The sequence below is a fragment of the Peromyscus eremicus genome, chromosome 20 (assembly GCF_949786415.1).
Source record: "Peromyscus eremicus chromosome 20, PerEre_H2_v1, whole genome shotgun sequence".
NCBI lineage: Eukaryota > Metazoa > Chordata > Mammalia > Rodentia > Cricetidae > Peromyscus > Peromyscus eremicus.
Window position 1 is genome coordinate 17,284,614 of NC_081436.1, and position 19,646 is coordinate 17,304,259.

Here is a 19,646-nt window from a genome sequence, read left to right on the forward strand (position 1 = left end):
GTCCCTTTGTTCTGAAAACACACAAACTTTTAAAGGTGACATAGATATCTGTATTAGCACAAGTATGAAATGTGCAGTGTGCACAGATCTGCTAAAGATGATTCTCTGTTCTATGTTTGAGCAGGTAAAAGGCATCTGTCAACTTACAAGTTCATTTGGATTGAATAACCAAATTGTAATATAAATCTCCATCCATGCCATGAGGACTCTGTAGCCAACAAGCTTTATCATATCTCATCCAGTCTCAGAGCTGTTCCCATGTAGAGGGATCAGCAGATACATCACCTGTCTTGTAGTTTTTCTTGGTTTCTTCTTCTTCTATGTCTGTAGCCAAGAGTTTCAGGAGGTTTCCCCAAGTCGAATCTGATCTTTATTGATTTTGAAGAAATCCATAGCTTTTCATTTTCTGCTGAAGCAAAGGCATAGCCTCTCCCCCGACACAACACATGTCCTGACTTCCATTCTGAAGTTAAGACATCCTTAAAATATATAGGATGATATAATTTAGTATTTTTCCACAATCTAATATCTCTCAGCAGCTGTTGCTTTTTGTTCACTAGTATTTTAAAATTTTAAAAATAATAAAGCACTATATAGGATGCAGACATCCTGTGTTATAATGTTTCTCATCCTTACACGGCTCATTCTTTTTATAATTACTTTATTCTCTTTATTATTTTTAAACTATTTATTGTTTCTCTATGGCTGTCTTTACCCATTTTCTTTTCTTTCTTTAGCACCTAAACACATTTTCAAGCATACTGTATCTGATCAGATGTTTTCTTGGTTTGGATCTGGCTTTTTTATGTGGCTTTCTGCCTGTGTGAGCCAAGCCTTAAAGGGCCAGGCTACCCTCTGTAGGCTCTGCTTAGCATATGGCACTGGTGGCTGGCTCCGCCCCCCATTAGGCTACCCCACTGGTTCTGGGCCACAGCCACTGTTTGCCTTTCCATGAGAGCCTAGCCTCATGCCCATGGGCACCTGCTGGGAGCCATGTTTATCCACCTGGGAAATTGCTGGGCTGAACTGTGGGAGGCATTTCTACCTAATCTCCCCCCACCTCCGCCCCCACCCAGAGTATTGAATCAGCTGCTCACAGTCCCTATGCTTGGATTTATGGGCCTCCATGTTGGACACCAAATGCAATCGGATTTTCTTTGGACCACCAGCTCCCAAACAATGACAGGGAGACTTCTTATTAATTATGAAAACTTGGTCTTAGCTTAGGCTTGTTCCCAACTAGCTCTTTTAAATCAACCCATTTATATTCATCTATGTTCTGCCATGTGGCTTGTTACCTCTGCTCAGTACCATGTGTCCCACTTCCTCCATGTCTGGTGGGCGAATCCCCCTCCCTTCTCCCCAGAGTTCCTATCTCTGTCCAGAAGTCCCACCTATCCTTTCCTGCCTAGCTATTGGCTGTTCATCTCTTTACTAAACCAATAAGGAGGTGCCTTGGCAGAGACACATCTTCACAGTGAATAGAAAGATTATCCCACAACAAGTAGGCCATCAGAGAACCCCGGCAGGAGACCCTTGGGGGCCACTCCACCTCCTCTGCATCAGTGGGTAGGAAGGATGCTCGAGTGAATTGTCACCTGATACCTGCAGGGCTTCTTCAGAGACAAGGCTTCCCCACTGAAGCACCAGTGTGTGCTAGTCACAGGGTTAGAGGGCCAGGGGAAGGGCTATAACATCTGGCTCAGTTACCTAGACTGATTGCCCTGTCCCCACCCAAGATGGTGAGGGACCCTTGATGTCTCACTCCACAAGCAAGACCCACTGAGTTGTCCTCAAACACCAGCCCAAATATGACCATTTTTATGTTCTCCACAGTCCCCTAAGTCCAGCCACAAGCAGGAGGCAACTAACTCCCCTCAGACTCCACCAGCCTGCCTTGCCTTGGGTCAGCTTTAGCATTCCTCTGTGTGCCCGTCAGGGACAAAGGAAAGTCCCCAAGGAAAGTCCCTGATGGAGTTGTAGCAAGAAGTAAAAAATGAGAAAATAAAGAAATTCAAAGATTTTCATGTGCAATTTTGCACAGAGAACAGTATCTTGTTCTCTTCTTGCCACACTCAAAAAGAAGGGAGAGTCAGGTGTTGTGAAATCCTAGTACTTCAAAACCGGAGGCAGGAGGATGATGAATTTGAAGCTAGCATGGAAGGAAGAATAGGAAGTGGGGAGGGAGGAAGAAAGGGAAGGAGGGAGGGAGGGAGGAAAAAAGAAGGGGAGGAAGGAACAGGAAGCCAAAAGAAAGGGAAAGAAGATTACTCCAGTTAGCATTAATTAATTAATTATTAGCTCATTAATTAATTAGAGTAGAATCAATGCCCCAGTCCACTGATGACTGGCTAATTGGACCGTGGAACACCCACACCACAGAGACTAAGCCTTCAGGGAAGGATGTAAGAGCGGATGTCGCACTGAGGGACAAAGGCTTGGCGCATAGGCAAGAGCTTACTATAAAGCTTCTGGTAGATGGATCCAGACAGGAGGTGGACCAGCAGGTCTGAGGGTGGAGGGGGATTAGGGTGTGGAAGATTGGACTTGATTTAAGGTTGCCTGGGGTGATGGAAATGTTATGGAATTGATGGTAAAAGTAGCTTAAGCCGGTGAATAAGTTCACACTCACCCAGTCATAAGCTTCGAGAAAGGTGAACTTCTGCCCACATGGGGTCTTTTCTTTTTAAAATGTTAAGATTTTACTTACAAAGCTTCTTGCACAGCGAGCTAAAAACGTTAGAATCGTCATGTAAGTGGTAGCTGGAGACATCACCTCGCCCATCCTAGCTACCATGCTACAGCAAGTCTTAAACCTCTCTTTACCCAAACGGGAGGTGTGGAAGGAAAGAACACCGTCAAGCAAGACAGTGGTACCTCTCCCATGTCAACCGCATGGGTGTGTATTTGATGGGGCCAGGAGATAATAACAGCTGTAACACCAGGGACAGGAACACAGGGACGTTCGGTCCTGGGACATAAGCAGGGTGGTTGAGGCTCTGATTGTATATTGCCATCTTCTTTCTGCAGTTTCCAATCCATCCCAGATGGCTTTCTTCTGTGTGGTTTCGCTCTGCTGCAGCAGCTGACCCTTCCAGGTGCTCTGGTACATTCCTTCCTCGGGTTAGCGACCGGCTCAGACAGCCTACAGTTTGCCACTGTCCACAGTAGAGCTGGGCACCCTTGGGCAGCAGGCAGTCCTTGAGGGGCTCAAGAATCCCTGGAGCAGGGGCTGCATGTTTAGGGGATGCTTGATGTGCAAGTTTGCGCTTCTTGGAGTGCACACTCCATCTGGAGTGTGGTTCTCAGTGCAGCAGCCTGGAGCCCAGAGGATATTGTCCTTGACATGTGGGCACCTGTAGGGAACAGGAGATGACTCCTTGGAATATTCTGAGAGGTAGAGACATCACTCAGCCACTAGGGGCCAGTGCAGCCTGGAGATCGGTCCTAGGCAGGGTGTACTAACCATGAATATTGGGGACCTAAGGAGGCAAAAGCTAGGGAAGGTGTGCAGTAGGGGTGAGGAATACATTGTCTTCCCTCTCCACCCAGAGGGATTACAAGGAGGTTCTGGACATGAAGTGAGTTGCCCTGCATTCACCCCATTTATAGTCAGTGGGGAGACTGCATTTCTGCTTAGGCCGTGATCTTTTTTGAAGCTTGGGTTTCCCTAAAAGTTATACAGGTGGGTCAGGGGCTGGCATCTCGGGGACACCTGAGAGATCCAGTCCCATTGGTCCTATGCAGGGACCCGGAGTAGCCACACCTGTGCTGAAGTAGAATGGTGGTGCTAATGTTTGGACTGGTTCTGGTGCCTTGCTAGCAGGAATTTTTTTTTTTTTTCTTTTTTTGTCATGAGTTATCCCAGTCTCTCAGAGGAGCCAGACCAGAAGACATGGGTGATTAGGATCTAAATCCCTTCATTCTCCTGCCTCTATTAGCATCCTAATTAATTCAGGGCTCAGTTTTTGATGCATGTTGCAACTTTCATGATTTTCCATGAATCGAACCCCACCAAACCATGAGAGTGCCAGTGCCTGGTGGGTGGTGGATGGACCCAGCTCTGTTCTCCCAAGAACAGAGGATTCTAAAAGCAGAGGAGTGGATCACACCGCACCTGGACTCACCCTGCAGGATGGTCTCTGAGGGGTGTGTGTGGGGGTTGCTGTTCAAAAGCTGGTTCAGAAATGCACGATGTAAGGAACCGAGGCCAGAGTTCCTGTGGGTCTCAATTCAAGCCCCCCACAGAAAGTACTTTGAACACACACTCAACTCTAGAAATTCATAGTTTCTGCTTATTATTTTTTATTGTTTCTATTTTTAGAAACACTTGAGTTCATACAAAATACCTTGGAGTGCTTGCAAGACAGAAACATCAGTTACAGCCCCCTGTTCCCCTGAGAATGGTGGCAGCAATCTTACACATGTCAATCATCACGAACAGGTGGCCTCATGTAGTCATCTCAAGGGGTCAGCTCAAGAAGGGCACGGGCCGCTCCAAGGCTTCTCTTCAGCCTCCTGTGGCACCAATACGAGGAGGCCCTAAGAGTCAAAGGAGGCCGCAGAGGGCTTGTAATGTAAAGGAGAGCACCTTGCTCAAAGCCACCTTGAAAACCAAAGACATTTGAGCAAAATAGTGGCCAGCTAGAAACCCAGGCTAGGGGACATCCTCCAGGCTGTACCCAATGAGGCCACTTCCCACTTTACTCCATATCCCTCTACAAAGCCCCAGGCGTATGCCTTCTTTTCAGTAAGTACCTGGTGGACTGGATCATGGCCTAGCACAGACTCAGTGGGAAATAGGATAAAAGCTTAAAGCTACAGCCTCTCTCTCTTTGGTCTCGGACATATGATAAAGTGTGTACTCTAGCATGTAGCCATATGTCCAGGCCCCGATAGATGACATTCGTTTTCACAAGGAGTCTGCATATTTTATTAATAATAATAATATTAGTGCTGGGACTAGAAGCCAAGGCCTAGAGCATGCTACGCAAGTGTTCTACCTCCACCACTGAACCACACTCCATTTCTGTCCCTAGGATGCTACTGGACCACCCTGCAACCCCATCACAAGCCACAGCCTGTCTGCTTATCCCTTCCCCTTTGCACTCTTTCCCTGTGGACGCTGTGGACCTGAGTGTGCACAGGGAAAGAGTGTGCAGCACGTGCAGTTGGTGGCACCATGAAACCAACTCTGCCAGGACCTGCAGGTTCAGAAAAGGGGCACCCACTGCCCCCACCCCATGGACAGGGGCTTGCTCCTGACCTGTCTGTGAACAGAAAACTCTTGTCTATTGGCTTCTGCTGACAGCATTTCAATCCAGTTTGCCCTTGTGGTCTGGCCTGGTTGCTGGGACCAGGAAATGTTAACTTGCAGCTTGCAGGTGTCCGATTCCAGGAAAAGCACCCACACCCAACTTACTCGCTACATTTGAATTCCGTTTATTTAAACCCAACCCACCCTATTTAAAGCCCTATTGCAACATGCACTGTGGTGGCGGTGTGTGTGTGTGTGTGTGTGTGTGTGTGTGTGTGTGTGTGTTCTCCAGCTTTCTCCCTCCCACATCAGGGAGCTCTTCTTGAGGTTCCAGGACCTTGACTTTATTTATTACCAGTCAAGTGCAAATGCACACCTAGGAGTCATCTGGGGTAGAGTGGTCCTGGCCCCGTTCTTTCACGACTCTCCTCACACACGTTTCTACAACAGGGCTCCCAAGCTTTACAAGGGTCCAAAACAACTCTTTTTTTTTTTTTTTTAAGGTCAGTATTATGTCCTCAATTGTTGCCGGTGGGAAGAAAGGATCGTTTTCAGCAACTGGGGAAACCTGGAGGCACATCTATGATACGTATTATAAATGCTGATGGGAGATCCCTTGACTCATTTCTAAAGCCGTTCTGTCCTCTGTTGCCACCATGCTGGGCCCTGACTGCATTGAAACCCCAACTCTGGTGACCAAGCAGCCTTTAGAGGCTTTCAACTGCTCCCAGGAGGAATCTTTCAAAGGCAAGAGGCCTGCCCCAGTGCCTCCATGACTGGGGCTGTTGTGGGCTTGGACCCCATTCAAGGGGGTGGGGAAAATGTTGCAAAGCTCCGCCTCTCCCCTCCCAAGTTCTAGGCACCGCCTCCAAGGTGTGCTCCTTAGGAGTCGGGGCGTTGTCTTGCATATCTAAAGCCACGCCCCACCCTTTCACAAAGGGCGTGAGTGATTGTCTCATCTTCGCAGGCTCTCAGGCCTCTTCCCCTTGTTTTCCTCAAGCCCTCATAAAGCTTGACCCCGCGTGGTTGCTTGTCCCCTGATGGGCAGTAACTAGTAGTTTGGTGACAGGTGGCGGCCCCCACCAATGTTTAGCCCCCACAGCATGCTCTGTCACCTCCAAACCAGATTCTTTTTCTTTCCATTTAAAAGTTAAACTTTAAAGTGGGACCCGAATCCGGTTAGCTGCCCATTAGATTTCAAAATCTAAGGAACTTTGCGCTGGAGTCAAGCTTTTTAGCCACCATGTGTCTGGAATCTAACAGTCCCCAGTCCCCTGCTACCGCCTAGACTACTGAAGTCCTCCAGCATCTCTGTGTCTTGCAACCCTGGGTCTACCTACCCCTCAAGACGCCAGGGACGGCTATCTCGAAGATCAGCCCTGCCAGGTGCAGTGAGAGGCTTTGGACCGTACCCGGCCCCGGGAGGAACTATGCCAGCGTCTCAGTGGCAGACGCGGTCCGGGACCCTAGGGCAGTAGTTGAGCGCCAGTCTCTCAGGGCCCCGCCTCCCGCGGAGGCTGGGTGGGGAGGCCGCAAAGGAGGGGGCCGAACCCCAGCCCCCGCCCGGGCCGCGCCCCCACGTCTCCATGGAGATCATCCGGGCGCGCACCTCCCGGCTGGCTCCCGCTCCCCACCACCTCCATTCCCAGCCCAGGGCTGAACAATGAGAGACTGGGAAGGGGCGGGGCGGGGCCGGGGGCGGGGAGAGCGCGGGCGGCGGGGGCGCAGGCGAAACACACCGCCCAGCCAGCAATAGCCGCCTAGGTCTGCAGGCCGTGCGGCGATCACAGCCCCCGCCCCGCCCCGGGCCCGCCCAGCTTCCCACGCCCGCCCAGCGGAATCGGTGCTGGGGCCACCTGGAGCCGCCTGGAGCCAACGCTGCTGCTGCAGGTTGATGCGCGGCGCCCTCCCGGGACGCGCGGAGGAGCCATCTTGAAACCAACTTGGCAAACTTTTGCAAAGTGCTCTCGAAGTGGAAGCTGCGCGGGAGGCCGGGCGCGCGGCCCCCGGTGTCCTCGCCAGGGCCCCCGGGGAGGCAGAGCGCGGGCCGCCCCGAGGGCCCGGCGCCGGGCGCGCGGGAGCCGCCCCCCGGCTGTGCCGGGTGGATGCGGAGGTGCGCCGGGTGCATGGATTGTGCTCCGGCGCCCGGCTCGGGCTGCGGCTCCGGGCCATGGCGCCGTCACCGCCGCGCGTGCTGCCCGCGCTGGTATTGCTGGCCGCCGCCGCCCTGCCTGCTCTGGGGCTGGGAGCAGCCGCCTGGGAGCTGCGGGTGCCCGGCGGGGCCCGCGCCTTCGCCCTCCGACCGGGCTGGATCTACAGGTTGGATACCGCGCGCACATCTCGGGAGCTGCTGGACGTGAGCCGTGAGGGACTGGCGGCGGGTCGGCGGCGTGGGCCAAGCTCGGGGACTCGGGACTGTGCGCGCTTGACAGGGAGGCTGCTGCCGCTGCAGGTCCGATTGGTCACCCGCGACTCCCCGACGGCCCCGAGCCTGGTACTGAGGGCGCGCGCCTACGGTGCCCGCTGTGGGGTCCGGCTGCTGCGCCGCTCAGTCCGCGGTGCGGAGGTGCGCTCTCGAGCGGTCCGCTCCGTGCCCGGGCTCGGTGATGCGCTCTGCTTCCCGGCCCCAGGTGGCGGCGCAGCCTCGCTGTCTTCGGTGCTCGAGGCCATCACCACTTTCCCCGCCTGCAGCTGCCCGCCGCTGGCCGGGACCCGCTGCAAGCGCGGACCCATCTGCCTGCCGCCGGGAGGCTCAGCGGGCTTGCGCCTGGTGTGCGCCCTGGGCCGCGCGGCTGGCGCCGTCTGGGTAGAACTGGTAATAGAGGCGACCTCCGGGACGCCCTCAGAGTCGCCCTCGGTGTCGCCATCGTCGCCTAGCCTGCCCCAGCCCCGGGCGGGGGCGGGGGCGGGGGCGGTGCGACGGTCCAGGCGGGGCGCGGGTAGCAGCACGAGCCCGCAGTTCCCGCTGCCCAGCTACCAGGTGTCAGTGCCTGAGAACGAGCCTGCGGGCACTGCGGTCATAGAACTGCGCGCACACGACCCAGATGAAGGCGAAGCCGGACGCCTGAGTTACCAGATGGAGGCGCTGTTCGATGAGCGCTCCAATGGCTACTTCCTCATCGACGCAGCCACGGGCGCAGTGACCACAGCCCGCGCCCTGGACCGCGAGACCAAGGACACTCATGTACTTAAAGTTAGTGCTGTGGACCACGGCTCCCCGCGGCGCTCAGCTGCCACCTACCTCACCGTAACTGTCAGTGACACTAACGACCACAGCCCAGTCTTTGAGCAGTCTGAGTATCGAGAGCGAATTCGAGAGAACCTCGAGGTGGGCTATGAGGTGTTAACCATCCGTGCCACCGACGGGGATGCGCCTTCCAACGCCAATATGCGCTACCGTCTGCTGGAGGGCGCGGGTGGTGTCTTTGAGATAGACGCACGATCCGGTGTGGTGCGCACCCGGGCTGTGGTGGACCGGGAGGAGGCGGCTGAGTACCAGCTGCTGGTGGAGGCCAATGACCAGGGTCGAAATCCAGGCCCACTCAGTGCCTCAGCCACCGTCCACATAGTGGTAGAAGACGAGAATGACAACTACCCCCAGTTCAGTGAGAAGCGCTATGTGGTTCAAGTCCCAGAAGACGTAGCTGTCAACACGGCTGTGCTTCGAGTCCAGGCCACTGACCGGGACCAGGGGCAGAATGCAGCCATACACTACAGCATTGTCAGTGGCAACCTGAAGGGCCAGTTCTATTTGCATTCGCTTAGTGGGAGCCTGGATGTCATCAACCCCCTGGACTTTGAGGCCATCCGGGAGTATACCCTGCGAATCAAGGCGCAGGATGGGGGCCGGCCTCCTCTCATTAATTCCTCAGGGCTGGTCTCAGTGCAGGTGTTAGATGTGAATGACAATGCTCCCATCTTTGTGAGTAGCCCTTTCCAGGCTGCGGTGCTGGAGAATGTGCCCCTGGGCCACTCGGTGCTGCACATCCAAGCAGTGGATGCGGATGCAGGGGAGAATGCCAGGCTGCAGTATCGCCTGGTGGACACAGCGCCTATCTTGGGGGGCAGCAGTGTTGACCCTGAGAACCCTGCCTCTGCTCCAGACTTCCCCTTCCAGATCCATAACAGCTCTGGTTGGATTACTGTGTGTGCGGAGTTGGACCGTGAGGAAATAGAACACTATAGCTTTGGGGTAGAAGCTGTGGACCATGGCTCACCACCCATGAGCTCCTCAGCCAGTGTGTCCATCACAGTGCTGGATGTAAACGATAATGATCCAATGTTCACACAGCCTGTGTATGAGCTGCGTTTGAATGAGGATGCAGCTGTGGGGAGCAGTGTGCTGACCCTCAGAGCCCGAGACCGGGATGCCAACAGTGTGATCACCTACCAGCTGACAGGCGGCAACACCCGGAACCGCTTTGCACTCAGCAGCCAGAGTGGTGGTGGCCTCATCACCTTGGCCCTGCCCCTGGACTACAAGCAGGAACGGCAATATGTGCTGGCTGTGACTGCATCTGATGGCACACGTTCACACACTGCACAGGTCTTTATCAATGTCACTGATGCCAATACCCACAGGCCGGTCTTCCAGAGCTCCCACTACACGGTTAGCGTTAGTGAAGACCGGCCCGTTGGCACCTCCATTGCCACCATCAGTGCCACAGATGAAGATACAGGTGAGAATGCCCGCATCACCTATGTGCTAGAGGATCCAGTACCACAGTTCCGAATTGACCCGGACACCGGCACCATCTATACCATGACGGAGCTTGACTATGAGGACCAGGCTGCCTACACACTGGCCATCACAGCTCAGGACAATGGCATTCCTCAGAAGTCAGACACCACCTCTCTGGAGATCCTTATCCTCGATGCCAACGACAATGCGCCCAGATTCCTGCGGGATTTCTACCAGGGTTCTGTTTTCGAGGATGCCCCCCCATCTACCAGTGTCCTCCAGGTCTCTGCGACTGACAGGGACTCGGGCCCTAATGGCCGCCTCCTATACACTTTCCAGGGTGGGGATGATGGTGATGGAGACTTCTACATCGAGCCCACGTCTGGTGTGATCCGTACCCAGCGCCGGCTGGACAGAGAGAATGTGGCCGTGTACAACCTTCACGCTCTGGCTGTAGATCGGGGGAACCCTAACCCCCTTAGCGCTTCAGTGGAAATCCAGGTGACTGTCTTGGACATCAACGACAACCCCCCAGTGTTTGAGAAGGATGAGCTAGAGCTGTTTGTGGAGGAGAACAGCCCTGTGGGTTCCGTGGTGGCAAGAATAAGGGCCAGCGACCCTGATGAAGGTCCCAACGCCCAGATTATGTATCAGATCGTGGAGGGCAATGTGCCTGAGGTCTTCCAGCTGGACCTACTGAGTGGCGACCTCCGTGCCCTGGTGGAGCTGGATTTTGAGGTCCGGAGGGACTATATGTTGGTGGTGCAGGCCACATCTGCTCCTCTAGTAAGCCGGGCGACCGTGCACATCCGTCTCCTGGACCAGAATGACAATCCCCCCGAGCTGCCTGACTTCCAGATCCTCTTCAACAACTATGTCACCAACAAGTCCAATAGCTTCCCCAGTGGTGTCATCGGCCGCATCCCAGCCCATGACCCTGACCTATCCGACAGCCTCAACTACACCTTTCTTCAGGGCAATGAGCTGAGTCTGCTGCTGCTGGATCCCGCCACAGGAGAGCTGCAGCTCAGCAGGGACCTGGACAACAACCGGCCTCTGGAGGCCCTCATGGAGGTGTCTGTGTCAGGTGAGTGGCCTGTGGGGAGGAGCTGCTCTCTTGGGCCTCTTAGAGAGCCTTGGGGACCCGCCAATGGCCGCCAGGGCATGCCTAGACACATTTGGGCAGGGCCCGGGCAACCATCCTGGCATTTGAGGCTATGATTGGTTGCATGCTGGGGGTGTGCTCCCCACCCCAGGCCCATGGAGGAGGAGGAGGCCCCTCATGCTTCTGTCAGCAGTTTTTTTCGGGGAGCAGGCCTGGGCTACTTCAAGCTCAAGTGCAGGGCTTTCCTGTGCTTTTCCCAAACCATGCTGTTAAAACCTGGCCTCAGGGTTATCCAAGTTGTCTGGTAAGCCTGCTGCATGCATGGCTGTCTGGAAGGATCAAAGGTCACTCCCTGCTCCATGTGCCAATTAGTTCCCCGGGTGGGACCGTTGGAAATTGCTGGATGGTCCCTGAGTCACCCTGTAATATGGCTGGTGTTCCCTTGGTCTAGCTTTTCTGTCTCCTCTAGATAATGACAATCGGCTCATGTGTGCTGGCTGCCTCTGGGGTGGACTCTTTGAAAAGCACAGCCCTGTTTGATCTCGGCTCCTGTCCCTGGACTCGGGCTTGTAATTTGGGAGTTTGTTCATAGGCTGTTCAACGTAGTGTGAGAACCAGCGAGCCTGCGGGGGAGGGGCGGGAGGATGAGCCGAGAGGAGAGGAAATGTCAGCTCAACCATCACAGGCTGTGACAGGGCCTGGGTGCTGGGAGACCCAGCGGAGAGAGGGTTGAGCAGGGGCTAAGGGACAATGAAAGGGTCCCAGTGACTCTGGGAGGGGTTCATGGGTGTGGATGCTGGTTCAGGTAACTGACCAATATACCAGAAAGTATGGCTCAGGTGTGTGGACTCCTGAGTCCATGTTTCATGTGGGCACTAAGTTATGGGATATGGTATCTCCACGGGAACAGGGAAAAACTGAAGGTCAATTTGCTACTTGTCTCATCCCAGTGTTGGCTGATCCCCCCCCCCCCCCCAGACGGGGTTTCTATGTGTAGCTTTGGTGCCTGTCCTGGATCTCACTCTGTAGACCAGACTGGCTTTGAACTCACAGAGATCCGTCTGGTTCTGCTTCCCGAGTGCTGGGATTAAAGGTGTGTGCCACCACCGCCTGGCTTGGCTGATATTCTTATGTACTGGGGGCTGGGGGTGACTAGCTTCCCTTCCAATGGTCTCTTAATACTATCTGGGACATCAGGGCTTGGTTTTGAAGCAGTGTGGTGACCCAGCGTGGCTTTGGTCACAGTCTGTCTGTTGGGGAGAAAGTATAGAGATCACTACAGAATGTACTTATAGGTTATTAACCAGGGTTGTGGTGACTCTTGGCAGATTCTGGTTTTCTATGTGGCTATATATCTTCTAGATAAAGTAGAGTAGAAAATTTGGCAAAATGGTCAGGCTTAGATTTGGGGAGAGTGTTAATGGGGAGCAGGTTCATGCTGGGAACAGAGGCATTGTGTGTCTGCAGTACCCCCCATGTGGGCATCTGTGAGACTTGAGGACAGGCTCCCATGGATCGACTCACAAGAAGCTGGTTCACAGTACACGTGTGGGTACGTAGTCTGACCACAGCTGTGGCCGTTCAGGGCTCCTACTGTGTGGTGACCATCAGCGATTTTTTTCTGAGGTTGCTTTCTGCTATGAACCTGTGTGCCTCTCCACATCATGTGTGATAATGATTACATCTGGCTCTGGCTCATACCTCTGGCAACTGGAGGTTTACACACAAAGACCCTGAGGCTCAGTGGTGTGAAGCCACACCTTCACAGTGGAGCAGGGGCTCGTGATCAGCGTGAAACCACCTGGTCCTTCCCCACTTCCCTTTCTCACCTGAGCTGCTGAACTGACTTTATTCCGCTGTCATTCGGGTGCTCTGTTGGGATATGCATGCTGCCATGCTGCAGCCCTTAGACCATTTGGCTTGTTCCATTCTTTAAAGAAGAGACTCACTGTGACCGCAAGGCCTGCAGGTCTCAACAGCAGGCCTGTGAAGAGACCTAACCAGGCCTCGGTTCCCCGGAGGCGACTCTTATATTTTATTAAGGAACAGTGTGGGAAAGCTGTTGATTCAGCCTCACTCAGCACTGTTTTCAGTGCCGAGTAATTGGCTCCACAGGATTTACAGCCATGCCCTAAAGCCTTTGAAGCGCTATTACCGCCCTGGAGTGCTAGATGTGAGGCCTGGCAGTGATTGGGTCTTGTGGGAGCCCTTCCTGGAAGGGCTTTGAGCCCTTGGTCAGGAGAGGAGACCCTTGGCTTGGGGAGGTGCCTCTGGGGGCAGGACCCAGAGGATGTGCAGGATGTTTCCGGATGTGCAGGGGAGGGAGCCCTGGGTCTTGCGTGGCCTTTTTGACTGGAAAATGATTGTTGATGGTTTTGTGGCGCTCCTTAGAGACAAAACAGTTTCTAAAAAATATTTGAGTCTGTATGTGATCATTCAAACAGCGAGCATTTTTGTATGCTGGTCTTTCTAGGTGTTTATTTTCTATGTGGATGTTTGGATGTCATTGTCTATCCTGTGATGGGGACTTTTTCTTATGGGCACTGGGGAAGCCTATGTTGGCCTTTCTCAAGTAACTAGCCAAGAAGCTGAAATGCTGAGGACTTTCCCCTCATTGGTCTTTTAGTGATGCTGACATTCCATTCTGTTCCGTTATTTAGTTAGTTAGTGTGTGAATGTGTATGGGTGTAGGGTGCCATGGTGCCCATGTGGCGAACAGAAGGCAGCTCTCCTCTTCCACCATGTGAGTCCCAGGAATGGAACTCTGCTTGTCAGTCTTGGTGGCAAGCGTCTTTACCTGATGAGCCTTCTCATAGGCCTCCAACACTGACATTTCTAACACACCTGGAACGTGTAGGTGCCTGTAGGTTCGGGGACTCAACCTTGCCTTGGAGAACATGGCTGTTGGCAGGAAGGCACAGTTCCTGCCGCTCGCTACTATTAATGTGTGTCACGGACTTGTGGATGTGGGAAAAGTAGCATTTGTGGGGTAAAAATGAGTGGCTGATGAGTCATGTCAGACACGTTAGAAGACGTCGGAACTCAGCCAAATAATGAGGTTGGGTAACCTCACTATTCGCCCTAGTCGGGAGTGCACGGCGCAGAGCCGTCTAGGCTTGATCGGCTTTCCAGAGTGTTTGCCCCAGTTAAATACAGGATATCGAAGTGACTTTTCAATAGGAGATTACAGACAAGGAAATGAGCAGATGGTTGTACCAGGCATGGTCTGGACGCGCCGTGCTGTATTTCCCCTAAAACTCCATAGTTAGCAAAGAATCAGAGGCACTTAAACCACCCCCTCAGCAGAGCTGGCCTCACCTGCTGCCACAAACCACCAGGAAGAGTTAGGCACTTTGGGCAACCAGTTAACTGTTTGAGGGCTCTGATAACTTAGAGTGTTTGTTTGTTTGTTTGTTTGTTTGTTTGTTTGGGACTGAGTCTCTCTATGTAGTCCTGGCTGTCCTGGAACTCATTATGTAGATCGAGACTGGCCTTGAACTCACAGAGATCCACCTGCTTCTGCCTCCTGAGTGCTGGAACTAAAGGTTGGCGCCACCACGCCCAGCTAGTGTTTATTATTGAATACCTACTGTGTGCAAAATCTGGATGAGTCAGTGAAGCCCCAGGCCGTCTAGAGATGGACGGAGATAGATAGATAGGCACAGAGGGCAGGGAGGACTGGAGGAATAATGGAGGAGAGGGACTGTCCAGTGTGGACCGGGCAGCGGATGCCTGGCGGGGAGACCTGGAGTGTCAGGCTTCCTTCTGTCTGGAGAAGGCTGACCATAGGCACCATCAGCTTTATCTGGGGCGTTTAGAGCAACGGCTGAGCCATGTCCCACCTGCTGCTGCTGGGGATATGAAGGAAGGAGACTAGAGGAAGTTCAGGAGGCTGGTCTCGCCCCTTGAGGGTGTGCCCGTGGAGTGTGATTGGCAGGGCAAGGATGTGCCAGGCTAGGACATCAGATGCCAGAAGACGAGAACGTCAATGGCAGTTGGCTGCTCTGTGTCGGGAACTCTCTCCCCAGGCCTGTCAGGGCCTATTCCGTTCTCGAGCCGCTGTTTCATGATGCAGACAATACTGTCAGCTTCCCATCCCAGCGATAAGCAAGGGCAAGGCGCACAGGGCGCTTAGCCTGTGGCTGGCAGTAGGGCCTGGTAATACACAAGATGTGTATTCAGGACAGGGCCCAGGCCTCCCTTTGGGAACCACAGCCTGAGTAGACTGGCAGCTGGAAAGGGCTGTGTGAGTTGGACCAGGAAGGGACACATAGAGAAGAATGGAGGGGGTGACCAATGGCACATGGAGTCAGGGAGTCGAGGTTAGGGATATGACTAAGGTGAGCCCGGTGCAGGTCATTCTATTTCCGTAAGAGCTGGTGAATAGGTGACACCATTTCTGGGGGGTAAGGTATAGAAATGGCTAAGTCTTGGTTGGGGGTGGAGGGTGGGGGCGGGGCACGATGCCAAGGTGAGGTCAAGAAAGGACGACAGCATGCACAGGCTGTCATGCAAATGTTTACCTGTTGAGGGGCCTGGCAGTACCTTCAGGGGTTTTGGGAGTTGGGGTGTTATCACTGCTGGGGAGTAGTGCTCTGTCTCTTTGGGTCATTGCATAAGGAGGAGGGGCCTGGGATGTGGCCCAACCACCAGCCACAGGGTACCTGGATCCATCTGGACACTCACCTCAGCGCAAGGCAGATGGAACTCAGTGGAGTGACCTGACGGCCCTTGACAGCAGTCAGAGAAGGATATGGCGACATGCCTTGAAAGTGGTCCATGCTCCTGGTGACACCAGAACTCATTCAGGATCTGCTGTCACCATTGAAAAGACCACTTAGGTTTGGGCTGACTCACTTCTCTCAGAATCCTGTTAGGGAAGTAGATAGGCGGAAGGTGGGGGCCCCGGCAACAATGTGTGTGCCTGGGGCGTGGTGTGTGGCCCTGTGCCATGGGCCTCTGTCCCTGCCAGCACTAGGATTCAAACAGGTAGATCTTATCGTGTGAGGCAGAGCATGTGGAAAATACTCATAAGTTTGGCATGACTCTTTGAGCTTGTAGCCTTGGGGGAAATAGTTTACTAAGTTTTTTTTTTTTTTCCTGTAACTTGAACACAGGTTCAAATAAATGTTCAGAATTAAATTCTTGGTTTAGTGTGGGGAGGGGGTACAGTGAAAGGCCTTGGCTTCCTGCTGCCTCCTAACATGGCGACCTGTGCTTGAATGGGTAAGAAGAGGCCACCCGAGGAGACATGGAGGGCTGGATCCTTCACTGCAAGGGTCTGAGAGACCAGCTGCTCAGCTAACCTGTGTGGATTGTTTCTGGAATGAGCTAGCCATGCATCTGAAGGGGTTCCAGGGCAGAGCTCCTGCTAGGTCAGGGATCTGCAGACCTCCACACAGGGGATTGAAGGCGAGGGTACCCCCAAAGACATCTTCAGTTCTTTGTGTGCAGGGGAACTTGGCCATGAAGGACAGGGCTATGCATCCCTTCCCCCCCAGGAAACGGTGGTCAATTCTCACACATATACTTCTGGTAAGAACCTGGGGACACTTTGATCCACTTACCTTTGAGGATGTGACATTCCAAAGGTGCGAAAGTCCATACCGTCCCCTTGTCACTGTCGCTGCTATAGGGTCTGATCTCTTGAAGACCAGGAGAAAGGCCAGGGGCCCTTGTACACACACACATACACACACACACACACACACACACACACACACACACACACACACTCCAGGGTCCACTTTAGATAGGGTCCACTCCAGCCATTCCAACACAATTTTAATTCCTTCCAGTGGCAATGGGGGGCAGACATCCTGCAATCCTGCAGAACACAGAGGGTTTCTGGGAGACAGTCTCATTTGGGGGCTTGAACGTGTCCCCAGTACCTCAGGATCCCGTATAAGGGACAGGAGTCATGCTGACTCTTAGCTCCTTAGACTGGTCAGTTGACATCAGGTGTCAAATGTGCACAGTATATGACATGTCACATTCCAGAGCTGTTGGAATAGGTATATTGTCTTGGGGGCATTGTGCCTGCGTTTTCCTGGGGTGCTGATGCTCATGAAAGTGCACTTTGGGTAAGCAGGCGAGCCCTGAGCGCCTGTGGCTTTTCCATCAGAGTGACAGCTTAGCTCCCTATTTTCTGGACATGGAGATAGCCTCATGTCCCCAGGTCACTATACAGATGGCGAATGTCAGAGGAGAGATAAAGCGTGGCTCCCCTAGGCCATATCCACCTCTTTTCTCTGTCCCTGCATTGGGTTTTCCTGGCTTCCTGTCAGCCGTGGGGTTGCTCTGCTGGGGTGTTTAGATGTTACTGGTCCCCACCAAACACAGGAAGCTATGGATCCTGGTTTGGGGATTAGTGGTGGCTGAGGTCTCAGGAGAGGGCAGCTCCCTCGGGTGGGAGTACTGCCTTTCTTGGACCACATCCCTTTCATCTCCAATGTCCCACCATTTTACCTCCAGCCTGGATTCTGGAGCTGGGAGGGTGCTGCTGATGGAGGGGGAGACAGGTAGCATCTGTCATCTCCACCCAGACCTGGGCACAGGGAGCCGCTAGCCGTGGAGAGGTGGGCGGAGGACAGAAGGTTAGGGGGTGGGCTCAGAGATTGGTGTGTGGCTGCCTCTCCTTTGGGCCTTTGGGTCCACTTTGCCCCCTGGCTCATGTGGCATGTGGAGATCAGGGTCTGTCTTCCTGAGGTACCTCAGTTACCTCAGTGGAGCAGGACTGACAGGCACCATCTGTAGAGGTATGGTGAAGGCTGCTAGAGGTGCTAAGATGTGATGGCATCAGGGACTGTGGGTGCCACACTGACTGCACTGGTGGGAGGGGCTAAATTCCTTCCAGTGGCAATGGGGGGGCTGGTGAGCAGTCTGTGGGGACTGCTCTCCCTTGCTGCTCCACTCCCCTGTCTTTGTGTCTGTCTGTCCTTCTTTCTGCTTCCAGCATGCCAGGACATCAGGGATGTCTGTCCGCTTATAAGAGGCCTCACTGGCAGCCAGCAGAGACCTTGAGCAACTAGAATGTCCCTTGGGCAGAGGTAGTGGCCACAGAGCGAGGGAGATTGGCTTGGTTGGCACAGTTTTGAAGAAGGATTGGTCTGGGACCTCTGTGCACCTGTGTTAACTTGAACTGAAGAGTGTTGTCCAGCTGAGGGTGGCCTTGGGATGGCTTTGCATAGCTGTCTGCTATCAGTGGTCCCGAATGCATGGAGCAGGACCCTGTGTCTCAGTCCGTGGCTTCACACTGCCTGCCAGCTCTCCCTTCACTGAGTTGACATGGAGAGTGTATGTGTGTGTGTGCGCTTGCCTATCTGTCTGTCTCTATGTCTCTATGTCTGTCTCTGTGTCTCTGTGTGTGTCTGTTTGTGTCCGTTTGTGTGTGATGGATGACATTCTATCAATACCAGAATATAACATCCCCTTTCACTCTCAGGTATGGCCCCAGGTACTGGGTGATCTTGTCTTCTGCCCAGATGCTTGGTGGATGCCTCTGCCTTCTTCATTCTGCACCCCCTTGGCTTGGTCTTGTCTTTGGCACAGTGCCACTTTCCTACCCCCCCCCAACTTGTGGGAACTTTCCCTGCCCCCTCTACTCTCCCTCCCTTCCCTGGGGCTTCATGGTCATGAGGTCAGTGCCTGTCTTTTGTAGAGGGGGTGCTCTTGGAAGGATCGCAATGGGGAGGCTGCAGAGCTGGGTAGCATGCGTAGATGTAGCCCCACGGTATGAATGGCAGAGCTGAGAGGCTAACACTAGAAAAGGGGGTCTTGGGGAGTTGACTGTGTGTCTCTGTGGGCTCTTGTGCAAGGAACAGTCATAGGAACCTGTGGACTTCTGGGTGGAGGTACCAGGTACAGGGGTGCAAATTTCTTGGTGTGGGGCAGGCTTTCGGCCAGTGATGTTCCTTTTGAGGTTTGAGGACGCATACCCAAGTTCATGCTGAGCTACACAACTGCCCTCTGAGGCTGTCTCCCTCCAGACTGTAAGCCCCTCCTTTTGATATTTGCTTATTTATTTATTGGGGGGGTGCGTGTGCATGCTGTGGCATGTGCAGGTCAGTCAGAGGGTAATTTGTGGGAGTCAGTTCTCTCGTACCATGTGGGTCCCAGGAATTAAACTCAGATTAGATCATCAGATTTGGTGGCAAGTGCCTTTACCTGCTGCTCCACCCCCTCTTCTCGTCTTTCCCCCTCCCTCCACCTTAGTTAACCTTTCTTCCCTTTCCCTAAATCTCCCTCCCTCCATTCCTTCCCTCCTTGCTTTGTCCAGGCTGGTCCAGAACTGACTATATAGTCCAGGCTGACCTCAAACGCCAAGCCATCCTCTGTGGGAGCCCATTTTTGGGTTCCTCGTGGCTTTACCCAGCATGTCTGCATAGAGGATGATTAGGACCACGGGCCTGAGAGCAGGTGTCTGAGATGGTCTGCACTTGGCTGTGCTGGGGGAGGAGGTCTTTTGCTGCACCCCTTGGCATCTCTATAAATACCCTGGGGCAGAGACAGTCGGGGCCCGTTGGAAAAGGTTCCAGGCCCTTTCTAGGTTATCTTTTATTTTCTGTTTATCTCCGCAATATAAATCTTTCTATCTAATATTT

At 53.5% G+C, this 19,646-nt stretch overlaps 1 protein-coding gene across 1 annotated transcript in view; it reads left to right on the forward strand.

Moving 5' to 3' along the window:
- Positions 1-7,427: 7,427 nt before the first annotated feature.
- Positions 7,428-19,646, forward strand: part of Celsr1 (cadherin EGF LAG seven-pass G-type receptor 1) — a 140,064-nt gene continuing 127,845 nt past the window's right edge. The window contains exon 1 of the mRNA XM_059247997.1: positions 7,428-11,025. Coding sequence (XP_059103980.1) covers positions 7,428-11,025 — 3,598 coding nt within the window. The remainder of the gene's footprint in view (positions 11,026-19,646) is intronic.